The 19,595-nt window shown below is 46.6% G+C and overlaps 1 protein-coding gene across 1 annotated transcript in view; it reads right to left on the reverse strand.

Moving 5' to 3' along the window:
• Positions 1-751: 751 nt before the first annotated feature.
• TET2 (tet methylcytosine dioxygenase 2) overlaps positions 752-19,595 on the reverse strand; it is a 33,644-nt gene continuing 14,800 nt past the window's right edge. The window contains exons 6-9 of the mRNA XM_029076973.2: positions 18,180-18,269; positions 15,209-15,346; positions 10,486-10,846; positions 752-2,295 (exon numbers count right to left, since the gene is read on the reverse strand). Coding sequence (XP_028932806.1) covers positions 866-2,295; positions 10,486-10,846; positions 15,209-15,346; positions 18,180-18,269 — 2,019 coding nt within the window. The 3' untranslated portion in view covers positions 752-865. The remainder of the gene's footprint in view (positions 2,296-10,485; positions 10,847-15,208; positions 15,347-18,179; positions 18,270-19,595) is intronic.

Raw genomic sequence — 19,595 nt, forward strand, 5'->3', positions numbered from 1 at the left:
CAACGTTTTAAAAAGTAATTCTGTCTTTCTAAGAAATGAGGATTAAAAACTTGAAGGAAAAGGTGTGCCCCTGTAACTCAAGGGGTTCTGAGTACACGGTTAAACGTTTCAACTGTTATAAAGGCATTAAATGTTCAACTGTTAAAGACACCATTCTTTAGCACCAGGTTTTCGAATATCCAAACAAATTCAGTGTTTTGCTGTCTATTCATTTTCTACATGTATCTATTTCGATAAATAAAAGTTAAGATTAAGATTACAGTAAAAACTGCATGGTAAAAAGCCATAATTCCAGTATTTCAGTACATCGTATAAGTCAGCACCAGATGGTATTTTAAGATTCCTGCTGTTGTAATACTACAGTACTAGTTTGACTCTTGTTCCATGACTAGGCAGACTCGCTCTCATTAAAAGTGGTCACAGATGGGCAGAGCTGTAAGGGAAAAACTTACGTGGACGGATTCTCTCGGCCAATAATAGAACCAGTGTTTCAAGACGTGAACGGTGGAGAGAACTCTCCACCTCCGACCTTCCCCGGCGTCCCCGGCCACTTCCTCTCCCCACCCCGCCCCCCACCCACCCTCCCACCCACCTCCTTTTTGCATAGAGTGTTTTGGTCTGGTTCCCTGCACGCCTTCTATCTGTGACCACTTACAAGTCAGTGGAAATTAAGTGCGCTGGGAAGATGACCTCTTTTGTTGGTGCGCTGAGGTTTCCCCCTCCACGTTTAACAAAAATACCGTACCCGCACCGGCACGTCCCACCCCCACCCCCGCCCCTCGCCTTACACCTGAACAAGGACTCCCCCGTGAACGAGTTGGTTGTGGTGGTCTAAAATGAGGTAACCAACAAGCGGTGCGTGATGCTATATGTATCTGTTGTAAGGCCCCGTGACCCGCGTAAAGGCATACGGAGATGTGGTTACTGTGGAGGTGGTGGTGACGGACATCGTCCTTTGCGCGAGAGCCTTGATGAACCTCAGGTAAGTGGGCTCCGAAGGTTCGTGGGGCTCCACGGGTTCCCGCTTGGCTTTTTTGCCATGGGTTTTCTGAGGCACGTAGTCCGGACCGTACTTCTCACATTCCTCCTCTTTCTCGCGGGCCTTCTCCGCCATCTTGGCCTCCCACAGAGCCAGGCCATGCTTTGGCTCGTTCATGCTCTTGTGCTGGTAGAAGACGAGCGAGATCCTGGTGGGGTGGTTGCGGTTGGGGTTCTTCAAGGGGGTGGTGGCGTGGAGCTCGCGCTTGGCACACTCGATGAGAATGGACCCGTGGGTTGGGGCCACAGCCACCCCGCCGATATCGGGATCGAGAAAGCTGTGCTCGCTGTCTGACCAGATGTCGTCGTTGTCCTCTGGGACCGGGGCCAGGAGCGGCCTATCCTGGTGGGGAATGTCGCTCGGCTTGGGCAAGCCCCCCTGGGCTTGAGCAGGAAGCCCCTCATGGGGACGACCCGGAAGCACCTTAGACAAGCCGTTGGCTGCGTGCGCCATCATCTCGTTCCCTTTGTTCTGGAGGTGTAGGGGGTGAGGGAGGGTACTGAACGTGCCGGGGACCTGGGGGTAGTCGTGAGTGAGATGGGATGACGGGAGGTGGTCGCCATTCTTGTGGATGGAGGGGTACTCTAAGCTTGGGTTGCTCGGGTTGGATGACGGGAGCCTAGAGGCGGCTTCCACGAAGTGGCCGTCAGCCTCGTGGGCGGGGTAGGGGGGAAACGACCCGATGTGATGAACATTTGGTCTAATGGTACAGCTGCTGAAAGCATCGACCTGCATATTTGGGTTTCCATAATTCAAGTACTTGGGGCCAAAGCTCTGGCTATTCCCAAACCTCTGCTGGTATAGTGTGTGGATGGGGGGGAGACTGAGCTTAGACAGAGGATCTTGGCTCTGATACCTGTATAAATCCATGGGCTGAGGCTGCGAAGGGAAGGATCCCAAGTATGGGGGGCAAGTCTCCACTGGCACGTTTCCGTTGCATTGGTAGGAGGGATATTGGTTACTCTGATTCAGAGGCCCAGGATATGGATTCATGGGGTTGGAAGAATTCAAATAAGATGCCGTGGGCTGGGATGAAGGTGGGTAGAGGTTCATGGGGCTTGACCCTCTGTAAGGATCTGAAGGGTGCGGAGAGCTGGAGTACGGGCTAACTGGATTAGGCAGTCTCATGTACAGATTATTCGGGACCGGGCCCGGGAACGAGTTGATAGGATTGGACTGAGGGTTGGTAGTCAGAGGACGCGGCTGCTGCTGTTGTGGTTGTTGTTGCGTTGGTGGTCCTGACAATCGCAAGAGGTCTGGGGAAAGAAACAAAGAGATAAACGTGAGTATCGGATGGTGAATCCAGATAAAATCCTAAATGGGTGTCTATGTTCCGTCCTAGACCTTATTCCCTTCTTGTACACGGGGACTCCTCAGGACGGACCAGTCCTGTACGTGGGGATTTCTCGTGATGGACCAGGCCAGCACGCAGGGGCTTCACACGTAACAGACCCGTAAGCGGGGGCATCTCATGATGAACCAGCCCTGTGCGAGGGGGCTTCTCGTGACGGACAAGCCCTGTAACGCGGGGCTTCTCACAGGAGACAAGCCCCGTATGCGGGGGTTTCTCATGAGAGACCAGCCCTGTGCGTGAGGATTTAACGTGATGGACCAGCCCTGTACGTGGCAACTTCTTGTGATGTACCAGCCGACGTACGCAGGGCATTTTCAAATAGCTATGTTAATCAATGGTCAATGCCCAGTGAATAGGAAATAAAGATGACAATTAAACTGCATGACAGTTCATTCAAGGGAAGGCATGAGGCATTACAACAGACTGAACAGAAATGCTCTGCGTATGTCACCCCCACTCCTCAAAAATCTCCAGTGGTTGCCTATCAACCTTCGTATCAAGCAAAATCTCCTCAAATTGGCTTCAAAGCTCTCCAGCACCTTGCCCCTCGTACCGCACCTCCCTTCTCTCCTCCTACAGCCAAGCGTGCAGACTCTGCTCCTCTGCTGCTGCTAACCTTCACGCTGTGCCTCGACCTCGCCTGACCCGCCGTTGACCCCTGGCCCACATCCTACTTCTGGCCTGGAACGCCCTCCCTCCTCACATCCTCCAAACTAGCACACTTCCCCCCTTCAAAGTCCTACTGAAAGCTCACCTCCTCCAGGAGGCCTTCCTAGACTGAGCCCTCCTTTTCCTCTGCTCTTCCTCCCCACCCCACCGCCCTGACTCCCTCCCTGTGCTCTACCCCCTTCTCCGCCCCACATCACTTGTGGATATATGTATATATTTATTATTCTATTTATTTTATTAATGATGTCTATATATCTCTACTTCCATTTATTTCTATTGATGCTACTGATGCCTATTTACTTGTACCTGTTTTGTTTTGTTGTCTGCCTCCCCCTTGCTAGACTGTGAGCCCACTGCTGGATAGGGACTGTCTCTATTTGTTGCTGATTTGTACTTCCCAAGGGCTTAGTACAGTGCTCTGCACACAGAAAGGACTCAATAAATACGATTGAATGAATGAATTTAACAATTAGAACCAGGAAAACTGAGCAACAGATGTAAATTTAGTGAGCCCTTTGTTTTTGAGCCACCTGAAAGCCTGAGATCATGCCTATTCTCACCTCTGAATACTTTTCCTGTGCTTAGAACAGTAATCTGCACAAAGTAAAGTGCTTAATAAATACTGTCACTACTAAAAACAATCAACAACATTTACCCAGTGCCTACTCTGATCACTCCCCTCACTCCACAGAAACCGCCTTCCCAAAGGTAACCAATGATCTTTTTGCCAAAACTAACGGCCTCTACTCCATCCTAATCCTCCTCCATCTCTCAGCTGCCTTTGACACTGACCACCCCCTTCTCCTGGAAACACTGTCCAACCTCGGTTTCACTGACACCATCCCCTCCTGGTTCTCCTCATCTCTCTGGCTGCTCATTCTCAGTCTCCTTCATGGGCTCCTCCTCTGCCTCCCACCCCTTAACTATGGGGGTCCTTCAAGGTTCAGTTCTGGGCCACCTTCTATTCTCCATCTACACTCACTCCCTTGGACAACTCACTGGTGAGGGTCTTTGAACTCACCACTGAACTCACCATTGAAGCTCCCAAGGCTTCAACTACCACCTGTATGTGGATGATACTCAAATCTACATCTCCAGCCCTGATCTTTCCCTCTCTGCAGGCTCACGTTTCCTTCTGCCTTCAAGTCATCTCTACTTGGATGTCCTCCCATCACCTCAAACTTAACATGTTTAAAACAGAACTTCTTATCTTCCCACCCAAATCCTGTCCCTCCACACTTTCCCATCACTGTAGATGGCACCACCATCCTTCCTGTCTCACGAGCTCATAACCTTGGCTTATTGACTCCTCTCTCTCATTTAACCCACATATTCAATCCATCACAGTCTTGTAGGTTTAACCTCTGTGGTATCGCTAAAACCCGCCCTTTCCTCTCCATCCAAACTGCTTCCATGTGAATCCAATCACTCATCCTATCCCACCTTGATTACTGTATCAGCCTCCTTGCTGACGTCCCTGCCTCCTGTTTCTCCCCACTCCAGTCCATACTTCTCTCCGCTGCCTGGATCATTTTCTACAAAAATGTTCAGGCCATATGTCCTCATTCAAGAAACTCCAGTGGTTGCACATCCACCTCCACATCACACAGAAACTCCTCACCATTGGCTTTATAGCCCTCAATCACCTTGCCCCCTCCTACCTCACCTTCCTGTTCTCCTACTAAAAGCCAGCCCGCAAACTTCGCTCCTCTAATACCAACGCCTCACCCACATCCTGCCTCTGTACTGGAACACCCTCCCTCCCTCCTCATATCCAACAGATAATTACTCTCCTCCATATCAAAGCCTCAATGAAGGCACAGCTCTTCCAAGAGGCCTTCCCTAAGCTCTTTTTTCCTTTTCTTCAACTCCCTTCTGTATTGCTCTGATTTGCACACTTTACTCATCGCCCCCTTCCCGGCCCCGGAGGAGTTATGTACATATCTGTAAATTTATTTATTTATATTAATATCTGTCTCCCCCTCAAGACTGTAAGCTCGTTGTGGGCAGGGAGCATGTCTGTTATTCTGTTATACTGCACTCTCCTAAGCACTTAGTACAGTGCTCTGCATGCAATAAGCACTCAATACATACAACTGACTGACTGTAGGACAGTCTATAAAGCACTGGGAGAGCACTAGAGAGTCAGTAACCAGAATCCCTGGCCTCAAGGAGCTCACATTCTAGAGGGGGAGCTAGGCCCCAAAATAATTTACAGTTGGGAAGAAAGGGGAAAAAGGGCCATTTACCTGATTTAGTGCAGAAGTAACAGGGTATGTAAGTATGTACATTATGAGAAGTCCTGAGGTAGAAGTTAGTGGGATAGAGTCTGGGGATAAGTAGAAATTAATTGGGAAAGGCTTCTTAGAGGAGCCATGGTTTCGGGGGTGCTTTGGTCTGTCAGATTTGAAGAGGGGTGGAGTCTCAGGCAGGGGGAAGGTCATGGGAGAGCTGAGAATGAGACACAGTGAGTAGGTTAGCTTTGGAGGAGCTAAGACTATGAGACGGAGTGTAGCGGGAGACAAGGATGAAATACGCAAGAAGGAAAGAGTTCGTCAAGAGCCTGTCTGACTCCTCTTCTAAACGATAAGCTTATTAGGGAAAGGGAACACATCTGCTAATTTTGTTATATAATACTCTCCCAAGTGCTTAGTACAGTGCTCTGCACATAGTAAGTGCTCAATAAATACCATTGATTGACTGACTGGCTAAAAATAGCAGTTTAGAATTTCTGCTCTATGAGAGGAGAAAACGATAACCAATGGAGGTTTATGAGGAGGGGGTAAGTTTGGGAAGCACAACATTTTGGAACGCTGATCTGGGCAGCAGAGTGAAACATGAACAAGAAAAGGGCAAGTTTGGAAGCAGAAGATGAGACCAGGAGGCTGAGGCAGTGGTCCAGCCATGATACGACAGGTGCCTGGATCAGGATGGTGGCTAATAAGATGAAGAGGGAGGGGGAGATCCTGGAGATGTTGCAGAGGAAAAATTGACAGGATTTGATAATAGTTTAAATATGGGGGCTCTTTCAATGGAGAAATCCAAGATTATGGACAGGGAGGATGTTAGCATTATCAACTATGAGGGGAAAGCTAAGTGGAGGAGAGGGCTTGGGAGGGAGAGGAGTAGTTAGGTTTTGGACATAATGAAATTGAGATGGAGGTTTAGCATTCAGGTAGAGCCACTGGGGAGGGAAGAGGAAATGTGAGATTTCACAGAGAGAGAAAGAGAGACAGAGAGGTCAGAGCTATCAATCAATGGGTGCTTACTGTTTGCAGAGCACTGTACTAAGAGCTTGCTAGTATACACTCCAAAAGAGTTGGTAGGCATGTTCCCTGGCTTCAAAAAGCTTACAAATACTAGCAAGGCAGCTTTGGAAGACAGCTGCACACCTCTATGGCAGTTGAAGCCAGGGGCGCAAAACAGCTTCCCAATGGAGTGTAAATTGAGAAGTTTAGAGGACACACAACAGAGAGGGAAGAAGAGAACCAGAGGGGAATCGTGCTTAGTAAAAGCAAGGTTACACTGTGTATTCAGAAAAACGAGGTGGTCCCCAGTGTCAGAGGCGACTGAGAGGTCCAGTAGGGTTAGGGGAGAGTCCACTAGACTTGGCTAAGAAGAGGTCATTGGTGACCTGGGAGACAGTAGCCTCAGTAGAGTGAAGAAGGTAAAAGGTGGATTGTAGAGTTTGGGTAGGACTTGGGGAAGGGTGATGGGATGATAGCTGGAGAGCTGTAGGGTGCAGTGGGTCCAGAGAGTGTTTTAGAACAGGGCGGACGTGAGCATGTTTGAAGGCAGTGGAGAAGGAACCTTCTAAAGAGTGAGCTTTTGAAAATGGCGGTTCAATGTTCGTTTGCAAAAGCCGACCAATTGCTGAGGACCCTGATGGTTTGTCGTCGCTACTTTCTTAGCAGCTCCCAGCTAGTGAGATCAGAACTGTTTTCAGGTTTATATGGAGTCCTTTTCCGAAGCTGGAGTTCACTTCCCCGCCTCTCTTTTGTGTCTGTTTTCCATCTTCTCTCCCTCGGCCCGCTTGAGCTGAGCCCCCACGCTCACTCCCTGAGCCCTGCCCAGTTAACATCTTGTTTTCATTTCTTCCACTAATTTAAACCCCTTGTATTTTCCAACCAGAAAAAGGACAACCTGTCTCCTTTCTCCTCTCACATCATATTGTCTCCCGCATCCATTTTTTCCCCTTTCCTCTTTCCCCTCTCCCCTTTCCTCCTAAAACCTCTTAGCTCTCCTCAACTGTCAGGGACTTCTGCATTGGGGAAGAGAAGAAAGGAGAAAGAAGAAGAGAAGTGGTTAGCGGTTACAGACAAAAACAGGTTAACTGGCAAATGGCAGGGAAGACTTGAGTGGGGGATGAGAGATAGGGAAGGAAGAGAGGGGAGGAGAGGGAGGAGAAAAGAATGAGGTGTTAAGCAGGACTGGGGTTGGGATCTGAACCCTGGCATCAGGGCACTCCCACTGGGCTCTTTTGGGGGATCAACCTTCAGTTTACACATGGATTCAACTTGGAGTCCTTTCAGTACAATTCCTCCAAGTTGGTCAGATAACTAGGTTTTGATGGACCAGTTCAGTGACTGCCCTCTATCTGACTTCAGTTGCTTTTTTGACATTTTACACATTGTCTACTTTAGCCTGGATTATGAAATACATTTTATTGTAATGGTATTTGTTAAGCACTTAATTCGTACCAGGCACTGTACGAAGCATTGGGGTAGATACAAGTATATCAGATTGGACACAGTCCACGTCCCATATGGGGTTCGCAGTCTTAATCCCCATTTTACAGATGAGGTAACCGAGGTACAGAGAATAATATTAACAATAATAATAATAACTGTGGTATTCGGCATCCAAATAGATCAATTCACTATTATTAAATCTCCCCACCCACCTACTTTTGAATAAGTGCTGCTGTTCCGACCAACTTTTAGCTGCTTTCACTCCAGGCCTCACAGTTTGAATGCAATTAGTTTTGCAAATAAATTGGGAAAATGGGTGCCCAAAGGCAGAATTTGAGCTGGCTTGCCTGCATGAAGCATAGGAGAAGCAGCGTGGCTAAGTCGATAGAGCAGCGTGGCTCAGTGGAAAGAGCCTGGGCTTTGGAGTCAGAGGTGATGAGTTCGAATCCCAGCTCTGCCACTTGTCAGCTGTGTGACTGTGGGCAAGTCACTTAACTTCTCTGTGCCTCAGTTCCCTCATCTGTAAAATGGGGATGAAAACTGTGAGCCCCACGTGGGACAACCTGATTCCCCTGTGTCTACCCCAGCGCTTAGAACAGTGCTCTGCACATAGTAAGCGCTTAACAAATACCAACATTATTAGAGCCCGGGCCCGGGACTCAGAAGGACCTGGGTTCTAATCCCGGCTCTGCCACTTGGCTGCTGTATGACCTGGGCAAAGTCACTTTATTTCTCTGGGACTCAATTACCTCATTTGTAAAATGAGGATTAAGAGTGTGAGCCCCTTGTGGGACAGGAACTGTGTCCAACCTGATTAACCTGTATCTACCCCAGTGCTTAGACTAGCAACTGGCACATACCGCTAAACAAGTACCATAATTATAATGATAATGAAAATAATAATAATAATAATGATAATGATGGTCATAAGGAGTCCCATGCCTCCACCCTAGACATTCATTCATTCATTCATTCAACAGTATTTATTGAGTGCTTACTATGTGCCGAGCACTGTACTAAGCACTTGGAATGTACAACTCGGCAACAGATAGAGACAATCCCTGCCCATTGATGGGCTTACAGTCTAATCGGGGGAGACAGACGGACAAAAACAAGACAAGTTAATCATGATAAATAGAATCAAGGGGATGTACAACTCATTAACAAAATAAGTAGGGTAATAAAAATATATACAAATGAGCACAGTGCTGAGGGGAAGGGAGAGGGGGAAGAGCAGAGGGAAAGGGGGGAAAGGGGGCTTAGCTGAGGGGAGGTGAAGGGGGAGCAGAGAGGGAGCAGAGGGAGCAGAGGGAAAAGGGGAAGCTCAGTCTGGGAAGGCCTCTTGGAGGAGGTGAGCTCTCAGTAGGGCTTTGAAGAGGGGAAGAGAATTAGTTTGGCAGAGGTGAGGAAGGAGGGCATTCCAGGACAGCGGTAGGACGTGGTCCAGAGGTCGACAGTGGGATAGGTGAGAACGGGGATTGGTGAGGAGGTGAGCGGCAGAGGAGCGGAGCGTGTCTAACACACAGACACTCCCCACCAAGGATATCCATGACAATAGGTGAGGCAGTAGGGGCTGGGAATGGGAAAGTCTGAGTTCTAGGTCTAGATCTATTGGATCTTAACGGGAATAAAATGCACCATGCCTCAGTTTCTTCATACGTGAAACAGGGCAGTTAGACCTCCAGTTCCCTGTTTTAAAGGGATGTTGTGGGGATAAGGCAGGACGTGGGAAAACTTTGTGTTCTTGGGGAGAAAGGTATAGCAATCCAACAAATGCTAGCTGCCTGTTGGTTGCTTTACGTACTTGTGAAGCGCTTACTATGTGTCAAACACTGTTCTAACCACTGGGGTAAGTACAAGTTAACTAGACTGGACACAATCCCTGTTCTACGTGGGGGCTCACAGTCTTAAGTAGAAAGGAGAACGGGTATTGAATCCCCATTTTAGAGCTGAGGAAACTGAGGCACAAAGAAATTAAGTGACTTGCCCAAGGTGACACAGCAAGCACCTGGCAGAGCAATTGACAGAGCTGGGATTAGAACCGAGGTCCTCTGACTCCCAGGTGCGTGGCCTTAGGCAGATCACTTAACTTCTCTGCGTCTCAGTTTCCTCATCCATAGAATGGAGATAAGACCCTGTTCTCCCTCCTTCTGAGACTTTGAGACCTTTGTAGGGCAGGGACTGTGTCCCATCTGAACATTCTGCATCTAACTCAGCGGTTAATAAACAGCCTTGATAGTGTGGCCGGTCCTGTGTTTCAGAGAGCCTGCGGGGGATGGTGAGACTACATCCATGAGTTTGCACGTCTCTGAGAACCAGCACGGTCTAGTGGAGGCGGCCCGGGAGTCAGAAGGACCTGGGTTCTAATCCTGGCTTGGCCGACTGCTTGCTGTGTGACCTTGGCCACGTCGCTTCATTTCTCTGTCCCTCAGTTTGTTCAATTGTCAAGTGGGGATACCTGTCCTTCGTCCTACTGTCACCACGGTCCCCGTGTGGGACAGGGACTGCCCCTGACCTAATTACCAGCACTTAGAACAGTGCTTGACATATAGTAAAGTATTATTTTAAAAAAAGAAAAGAAAAGAAAAGGATCTCTCACACACATGGGAATGCAGGAGGGGCACCATCTTGGGAGCGACTGGGTGAGCCCGGCTCAGACACTGATGCTGCCCGACCGCCAGCAGGACGATGCAGGACAGTGGCCCCATCCCCCAGGAATCCTCGGGCTTTACCTGCCAACTGCTTAGCGTGGTTTGCGGCCTCCGAACTGGCCTGCTTGTGGCGAGCCGCGGCCGACTTCTCCTTTTCGTTCTTATTCGCGCTGTTCTCCAGGGAGGAGAGCTTCTCGGCCGCTGCTTTCTTGGCTTCCAGTTTCCTCTGACGGCACGTCTTGACCGGCTCTGCCAGCATGCGCACCTTCCGCCGGAAGGAGCTGAGTACCTGGATGGCCCCGTTCCTCTTCTTCTCCTCCTGAGCCTCTGCGCTTCCGAACTCATCCACGCTAGACACTTTGTACAACGGCAGCACGTGGAGCTGTTCGTCCTCAGGTGACCCGCCCACTTGGCGATTTTCTTCCCTGGTGAGGGTGCAAACCTGGCGGGGGCATAAAAGGAAACTCGGTTCCGGGTTCCGTAGGAAAGGAGAAGTCGTTGGTTCCTGCTCCCCTCTTTAAACAGCACTGCTGGACTCTCACATCATGGCTTAGTGGAAAGAACCCGGGCCTGGGAGTCAGAAGATCATGGGTTCTAATCCCAGTTCTTCCGCTTGTCCGCTATGTGACCTTGAGTCAATCACTTAACTTCTCTGGGCCTCAGTTACTTCATCTGTAAAACGGGGGTTGAGACAGTGAGCCCCATTTGGGACAGGGACTGCGTCCAACCCAATTTGCTCGTATCCACTCTAGCGCTTAGTACATGGCCTGACATGTAGCACGTGCTTAACAAATACCACAGTTGTTATTATTGAGAAGCAGCGTGGTTTAGTGGCAAGAGCATGGGCTTGGAAGTCAGAGGTCGTGGGTTCTAATCCCAGTTCCGCCCCTTGTCAGCTTTGTGACTTTGGGCAAGTCACTTCACTCCACTGCGCCTCAGTTACCTCATCCGTAAAATGGGGATTGAGACTGGGATCCCCACGTGGGACAATCTGACTCCCTTGTATCTCCCCCAGTGCTCAGAACAGTGCTTGGCACATAGTAAGCACTTAACAAATACCATCATCATTCATATTATTATCTAGCGGGTGCTGCTGGTCTCTCTCATCACCTAGCGGGGAACGTGACACTCCAGTCCAGTTGAGGGAACAGACCGTTGGGGAAGGTAAACGCTAAGGACAGACTGAACGGAGGCCAAGTTCTGAGCGAGGAAGTGAGGTGAGCGGACAATGCCACACCACCCCTCCGAGTCCAGATTCAATGTTGTCTCTGCCATACCCCTACTGGACCCCACGGAAGAGAGGCCGAAAATTAAACACCTTCCCTTCCTCGGCTCTGTTGCAGTCCCAAGATAAAACTCTTCCAGGCATGCACTTCAGTTTCTGCTACCAAATTATATCAATTCCTCCTCAGTGTCTATCTCCCTCCTCCTCTAAATAAAGAACTCCCAACAGATCCCCCACAACTTAACCCCTGACTCCTTTCAAATTATCATCCTCGCCATCATCACCACCATCACTGTCCAGAGTAGTGAGTGACCACCTACTGAGTGGAGGGCACTTTACTAGGCCCTTAGAGAACTGACGAAAGAAGTGAAATATCTGGCCAGTACCTAAGTATCTAAGACTTGTCTGTTTCCTCCCTCTCAGCAACCACTAACTCTTACTCCTGCTTTGAACAGTGGCCACTTTTACAGAGGACTTAGAAAATTTAGACTCCCATTTTCATATTTCTCATATTTCTCATAGCCAAGTCAGGATTTAAAAGGAAAATTTTTTTCTGGGTGATAAATGCTACGAAAAGAGATCTTCTAATATGGTAATGCTGATTATTCTTTATACAGTAATAACATTTCTCACATTCCTCATGGTCCCACCCTCTGCTCCTCTCCCTCTCTGTCCCTATGCTGGTCCTCAGGGACTCCGATATCCTTATGGAGTTTCCCGAGGACCTTTCCTCAGCCCGCTTCGTCTAGATGCTCAACTCCAAAGAACCTCCTGCTCCATTCCACCTCATCCACTCACCAACTTGGACATACTAGTATTCTCCAGTCACTGTATAATCTCGAAGGTCACCAACTCTGAAACTCCCCTATCCTACCACATCCTCCTCACCTGCTTAGCACTTTATCAAAACATCGCCCCTGGCCCACTCCCTTCTTTGACCGCCATCTTCAACAGCTCCTTTTCCAATGATTCCTTCCCCTCGGCTTTCAATCATGCTCATGAATCCCCTATCCTAAAAAACTCTCCCTCGACACCTCGGCCCATCTCCCTCTTACCACTCCTTTCCAAACTCTTCGAGCAGGTTGCTGCCTCCACTTCCTCTCCTCCAATTCTCCCCTTGATCCCTTGCAATCTGAGTCTGCCCCCTCCTCTCCACAGAAACTGCCGTCTTTAGGGTCACTAGTGACCTCCTTCTGGCCAAATCCAACAGTACCTCTATTCCAACCTTATCCTCCTTGACCTTTCAGCTGCCTTCAAAATTGTGGACCAGTCCCTTCTCCTGGAATTACTATCTAACCTTGGCTTCACTGACACCATCTATTCCTGGTTCTCCTCCTACCTCTCTGGCCACTCCTTCTCCGTGTCTTTCACTGGATCCTCCTCTGTCTCCCTGCCTCCCTCCTTCTAAATGTGGGAGTCCCTTAAGGCTCCATTCCGGGTCCCCATCTATACTCATTCCCTTGGAGAACTCATTTGCTCCCATGGTTTTAACTATCAACTCTACATGGATATTTCCCAAATTTACTTTTCCAGGCCCAACCTCGTTCCTCTCTAAAAGCTCACATTTCCTCCCGTCTCCGGGACGTCTCTACTTGGACATCCCAAATTTAACACGTCCAAACCAGTATCTGTCCTCTTTCTACACGCACCCTATCCTCCCTTGACTTTCTCATTATTGTAGATATTACAATCCTCCCTGTATCACAACCCCCCAGGTAACTCTGGCATTTATCTCGGACTCATCGCTCTCATTCATCCCACATACTGAATCTGTCACCATAGCCTGTCAGTTCTATCTTCGCAACATCATTAAAATGCACCCTTTCCTCTCCACCCAAAGTGCTGCTAAACTGATACAAGCACTTACCCTATCTCGCCTTGAGTACTCCAGTTTGCTACCTCGTGGACCTCTCTGTCCTGTCTCCCAATTCTAGTTCATACTTCACTTTGCTGAAGTATAAATGAACAAACCTACCCCTGTGCTTTGAACAGTGCTTGACACATAGTAAGTGCTTAACACCCTAAAATGAAATCAAATAAAATAAGAAAGCCCAGGTATGGGCAGCGGAATCTGAGGTGTGGTACTAAGTAGTTTTATCAAAGGAAGGCCAAATGAAGCAGATGCTTCTCTTCCCACGTGGGCACATTCTGCAGAGACTACACCAGTGGTGAATTCTGAAGCGTGAGAGGACAGAAAATCCACCACCCTGTGACTTCCGATTCAGAGTTGACAATATATTCCCAGTGCTCTAGATTACTGATAAAATTTCCACAAAATTCTCAATAAAAACATCGGAAAGAGGGGTGGTCTGAGCCCACCAAGAATGCCCATATGACAGCAGTCCACTCACCAACAGGCTGCTTTCCAGTATTCTCCATTCCAACTTTGTCCTCGATGTTCTTGGGTCTACTTGGACACTCACCACACCCCCCATAACACTTGTGTACACATCCTTAAACTCCGTGGCTGCCCCTAACTGGAATTTCTTTTAAGGTCTGTCTCCCTAACTAGATTGTAAGGTCCTCTCCACCAACTCTAATGTACTGACTGTCTCAAGAGTTTAGTACAGTGCTCTGCACACAGTAAGTTAACTTCTCTGTGTCTCAGTTCCCTCATCTATAAAATGGGGATTAACTGTGAGCCTCACATGGGACAACCTGATTACCCTGTATCTACTCCTGCGCTTAGAACAGTGCTCTGCACATAGCAAGCGCTGAACAAATACCAACTTTATTTAAGTGTTTTTATTGAGATAAAACAACATTTTCACAGCCCAGCAAATAGTTGCTAATAAAAAAGAACAAATTTCCAATCCAGCACTGCTAAATAAGGAAAAAAAATGAGCGTGGAGTAGTGGATAGAGCACCGGCCTGGGAGTCAGAAGGTCATGGGTTCTAATCCCTGCTCCGCCACTTGTCTGCTGTGTGGCCTTGGGCAAGTCACTTAACTTCCCTGTGCCTCAGTTACCTCATCTGTAAAATGGGGATTAAGACTGTGAGCCCCATTTGGGAAATGGACTGTGTCCAACCTGATTTTCTTGTATACATCCCAGAGCTTAATACAGTGCCTGGCACACAGTAAGTGCTTAACACACACCATTATTATTATTATTATTTTTGAAGGTTACACCCTAAGAGGAAAGGAACTGGATATTTCCTAAGACCCAAACTCTCTGCATCCATTTCAGTGTGATACCTCAAGGTTTCAGGACTGGTCAGTTTAGACCCTTGAGACCCAACACTGGAGAAACACAAGCCCAGGAGTCAGAGGATAATAATAATGATGGCATTTGTTAAGTGCTTTCTATGTGCCAAGCACTGTTCTAAGCACTGGAGTAGATTCAAGGTAATCAGGTTGTCCCACATAGGGCTCACAGACCTAACCCCCATTTTATGGATGAGGTAACTGAGGCACAGAAAACTTAAGTGACTTGCCTAAAGTCTGATAATTGGCAGAGCAGGGATTAGAACGCATGATCTCTGACTCCCAAGCCCGTGCTCTTTCCACTAAGCCATGTTGCTTCCCTATAAAGGGCTTGGGCCACAGTGACTCGATGGCATGGAGCTTCGGTCACTTACCAATGTACTGCCATTCTGCATGTTGTGCAAGTCTCGATGAGCATGAGCACAAAAATCCAGGCAAGCAGTGACTCCTGAGAATGGGCGACCTTCCTTCAAACCCAGACGACACTCCGGCGCTCTGTGTTCGTATTCAATCTGGAAAAATGAAAGGTGAATTATTTGTACAACTCTTATCTAGTGTGATTTTTTTTTACTCGTCAGACCTCTCAGGAGTGTTCTGGGTTCTGTGGTAGAGTTGCTAGACGAGTTTAACAATTCAAAGTCAGCACTTCACCATAATCAAATGGTCCCGGGCAAATAATTATTTATCATTCAGTTGGGGTTGTTTCCTGTTGGTAAGTGCTCCAGTACTTCCACAGTCCGACACGTTCATAAATGTAACCCGATGGTACTTCAGACAGCCACTGTCTGATTCTCAGAAATTGATCAGCAAAGACTATCATCAAAGCAGCATCAGATTCCTATCCAAGCTAAAGAATTCCAGAGCATGGATTCGGACTTACCTTCTTTAAAGTGTCAAAACTTGGACAGGCCACGGATGCTGCATTGGTGTTTTGGCAGCTCAAGTCACCTTTGAACTGTTCTTGCCATTAAAATGGCAAAAAAGGCTCATCAATTACAAGCCTGGTTATTCTTTTTTTTAAATTTACTATGACATTTATTAAGTGCTTACTATGGATAAATCACCGTTCTATCATCAGGCTAGATACAAGTTAATCAGGTCAGAGACAGGCCCCGTCCCACATGGGACTCACAGTCTAATTAGGAGGGAGAACAGGTACTGACTCTCCACTTTACAGTTGAGGAAACTGAGGTACAAAGAAGTTAAGTGCCTTGCCCAAGATCATACAGCAGACAACTGGTACACCCAGGATTAATAATAATAATAATAATAATAATAATAATAATTATGTTGGTATTTGTTAAGCACTTACTATGTGCCGAGCACTGTTCTAAGCACTGGGGTAGACACAGGGGAATCAGGTTGTCCCACGTGGGGCTCACAGTCTTAATCCCCATTTTACAGATGAGGTAACTGAGGCACCGAGAAATTAAGTGACTCGCCCAAAGTCACACAGTTGACAAGTGGCCAAGCCAGGATCCGAACCCATGACCTCTGACTCCAAAGCCCGTGCTCTCTCCACTGAGCCACGACACCCTAGGGCTTCTGTCTCCCAGGCCTGTGCTCTTCCTTCCAGGCCATGCTGCTTCCCGGGTGACACTTGCCAGCCCTTCGGAATTGAAAAAATGCTCCCGGCAATCATTCTTTGCTGGGCAGGATGGAAGGATGGATTACGTTCCCCTTGGGGGACAGGGAACTGTGTCCGATCCTTTATGTCTGGATCCAAACCAGTATTTAGCCCTGTGCTGGACACCAGATGCTTAATAAATACCTTCACTAACTAACAACACCCAAATACAGTGAAGAGGAGGAGTCCCAACATCAGGCTACTCAAACAATAGCTCCAATAGTCAACCAAATGGAAGTCTCTGCACAAACACATCATACACTAATTTTAGTCATATCTCATAGGGAAAACATCCTACTCAAGTGCCATGTTCATATAAGAAGAATAAATATAGACATATACCCAAAGAACAGCTCATAAAGATATTGTCGATCTAAACTGTAAGGTCCTTGAGGGCACGGATCATATCTACCAACTCTGTTGTATTGTACTCTCCCAAGCTTTGCACAGAAGTGAACGTTCATATTCCACTGAATGACTGGTTGGTTGATCTTTCTGTTAGAGCCGAATACCCTGAGTAGGCTTTAACTGGAAATGAGAAGCAGCGAGGCTTAGTGGTAAGAGCATGGGCTTGGGATCCCGGCTCTGCTGCTTATCAGCTGTGTGACTTTGGACAAGTTACTTAACTTCTCTGCGTCTCAGTTACCCCATCTGTAAAATGGGGATTAAGGCTGAGTCCTAGGTGGGACAACCTGATTACTTTCTATCTACCCCAGCACTTAGAACAGTGCTTGGCACATAGTAAGTGCTTAACAAATACCATCATTATTATTATTATTATTAGTTCTGCAGGAGCTATCATTGTTTGGATTGCTATACATTGGTTAAACTTGGGGAACACTTGCAAATCCAAAAAACTTAAAAGGTTCACATTAATCTTTGAAACAGTTTTCTAAACTGATGGAAGATTTTCCCAATTTATCCCACCTCAAAATACACCTTGTAAAGATTACTTTTAGTGATAGATTATCTACACGTAACAGAAGGCACAGTGGAGGAAATGTAAAAGACTTCACTGCGGGCATCAGACCGCATAAAGCATAGGAATCGAATGATGAAATAAAAAATTTGTTCCCTCTTCAAATCTGGCCACTTTGAGGAAATGAGAATATTATGAGATGAAAGGCTCCGCCTCATTACAGGACGTTTGAGGGACAGGTAAGGAGGCCACAATATGCAATTGCTCCTTAATTACCTTCTGAAATGGTAGCTAAAGGAGAAGTAGATAGAGGTCCAGAGTGCTACTGAAGCTTCAAATTTGGACATCATTTTCTGCAGCTGAAAGTAACCATGCACTCAGGTCACAGGTTAGATCAATTTCTATGATAAATAAATCGTTTGTTTTCCCAAAATCCTAAGCAGAGAGTGGCAAAACAATTCAGCTGTCCTGTCAGGTTTCTGGATATAATCTGTCACTAATGTAAACTTTAAAAGGTTCATTTTGAGATGGAATGAATAGGTATTTTTACAACCACACATCACCTTCCCCAATCTTTTACATTTTGCCAATGACAACAAATTCCTAAGGCCTTTCCGAATTGAGAATTGTGATATGACTGATGGAAGTGTAAGGAAAAGGAAGAAGGTTCGGAATGACACTTGCGATGGCTTCTAGAAAATAACATTAAATAACATTCTGTTGTGAAAAAAACTATTAAATTAAATCAGTGTAAAAACACATACTTGTATAAATGCTTGGTATAAAAGCTGTAGCCTACCTGGTTATTATACGCATCAGGGGCGAGCTTCTTGTATATGGGTGCCATCAAAGTGGACAGGTTTTGTAAATGGGACTCCAGCTTCTCTTCCTGCAGAAGGTGAAATCATTTTAGGACACATTTTCAATTCACGGAAAGCAATCTACACCCTTTATTAAGCAATATTTAAGCATCTCTGAGGTAACACTGTACACTGACTCCATAACTAAGTTACTTTAAATCCAGACCTCATGCCCAGCAAAATGAAGGCACTATCATATTTAAAGAGACACATTACATATTAGAAACCCTTTCTTTCTTATTAGTATCCAAAGATAATATTACCCTCCTATCAGCTAGTCTTAGATATTGAAATTCATCTGGAAATGATATGTTGTCCATAAAAAACTGTCTCTTTATATGGCAACTTAAAAATTCAAATCTGAATATGGTCCTTGAAGCAAGAGTGTCACTGTGTACCAGATGTTCAGTGCCAACTGAAGCTTTGAATGTTGACTTAGTTTTGTCAAGGAGAGCAATTAATTAATTAATGATGGTATTTGTTGAGCGCTTACTATGTGCCGAGCACTGTTCTAAGCGCTTGGGTAGATAGAAGGTAATGAGGTTGTCCCACGTGGGGCTCACAGTCTTAATCCCCATTTTACAGATGGAGTAATTGAGACATAGAGAAGTGAAGTGACTTGCCCGAAGTCACACAGCTGATAAGTGGCGGAGAGAGGATTAGAACCTATGACCTCTGACTCCGTGCTCTTTCCACTAAGCCACGCTGCTTCGCTTACGCTATGATCTTTGAGTGAAACACCTCACGTTAAAGTAATCCAAACTGTGGTCAAGTCTATATTCTTCCCTTAAACTCAGGATCCTAATTTCACATTTTTCTTTCTTATGTTAACAAGGAGAACAGGGACCTAACCAAAACCTATGGATTCCCCTTAGTCAGATACATTCTCTGAGTTTTTCTGAGAAGCTACAGTTCAGATCCTCCCTTCCACCCAACTCCATAAAGAGAGACCTTGGGTTACCATTTGGTCTCTCAGTATGTGAATCTCAGTTTAGGGAGATAGGAATTCACTTCATGGTTGGGAAATGATGCCTTTCTGGTACGTATATTAAAGACTGTGAAGTTGCCCAAGTCTGCCATCATTTAATTTATTCAAGTAAATCTCCAAGGGTTCTCATTCTGCCAATGGGGCATTTTAAGTGTTTAAGTACATTATATCCTTGACTGACAAATGAAATTGGCGACCAAAATTACTCAGTGGCTCTGTGCAGACATTTGCTCTTTATCTTTGTGACATACAGCCTCTTATAGTAATGGACAAAATATGATTAAGAATAGACATTTTTGCAAAAAGGGATTAAAATTGTTAAAAGGTTATAAAACCTAGGATCATAATCAATAGGGATACCCTAAAT

The sequence above is a fragment of the Ornithorhynchus anatinus genome, chromosome 12 (assembly GCF_004115215.2).
Source record: "Ornithorhynchus anatinus isolate Pmale09 chromosome 12, mOrnAna1.pri.v4, whole genome shotgun sequence".
In the NCBI taxonomy this organism is placed as follows: Eukaryota; Metazoa; Chordata; class Mammalia; order Monotremata; family Ornithorhynchidae; genus Ornithorhynchus; species Ornithorhynchus anatinus.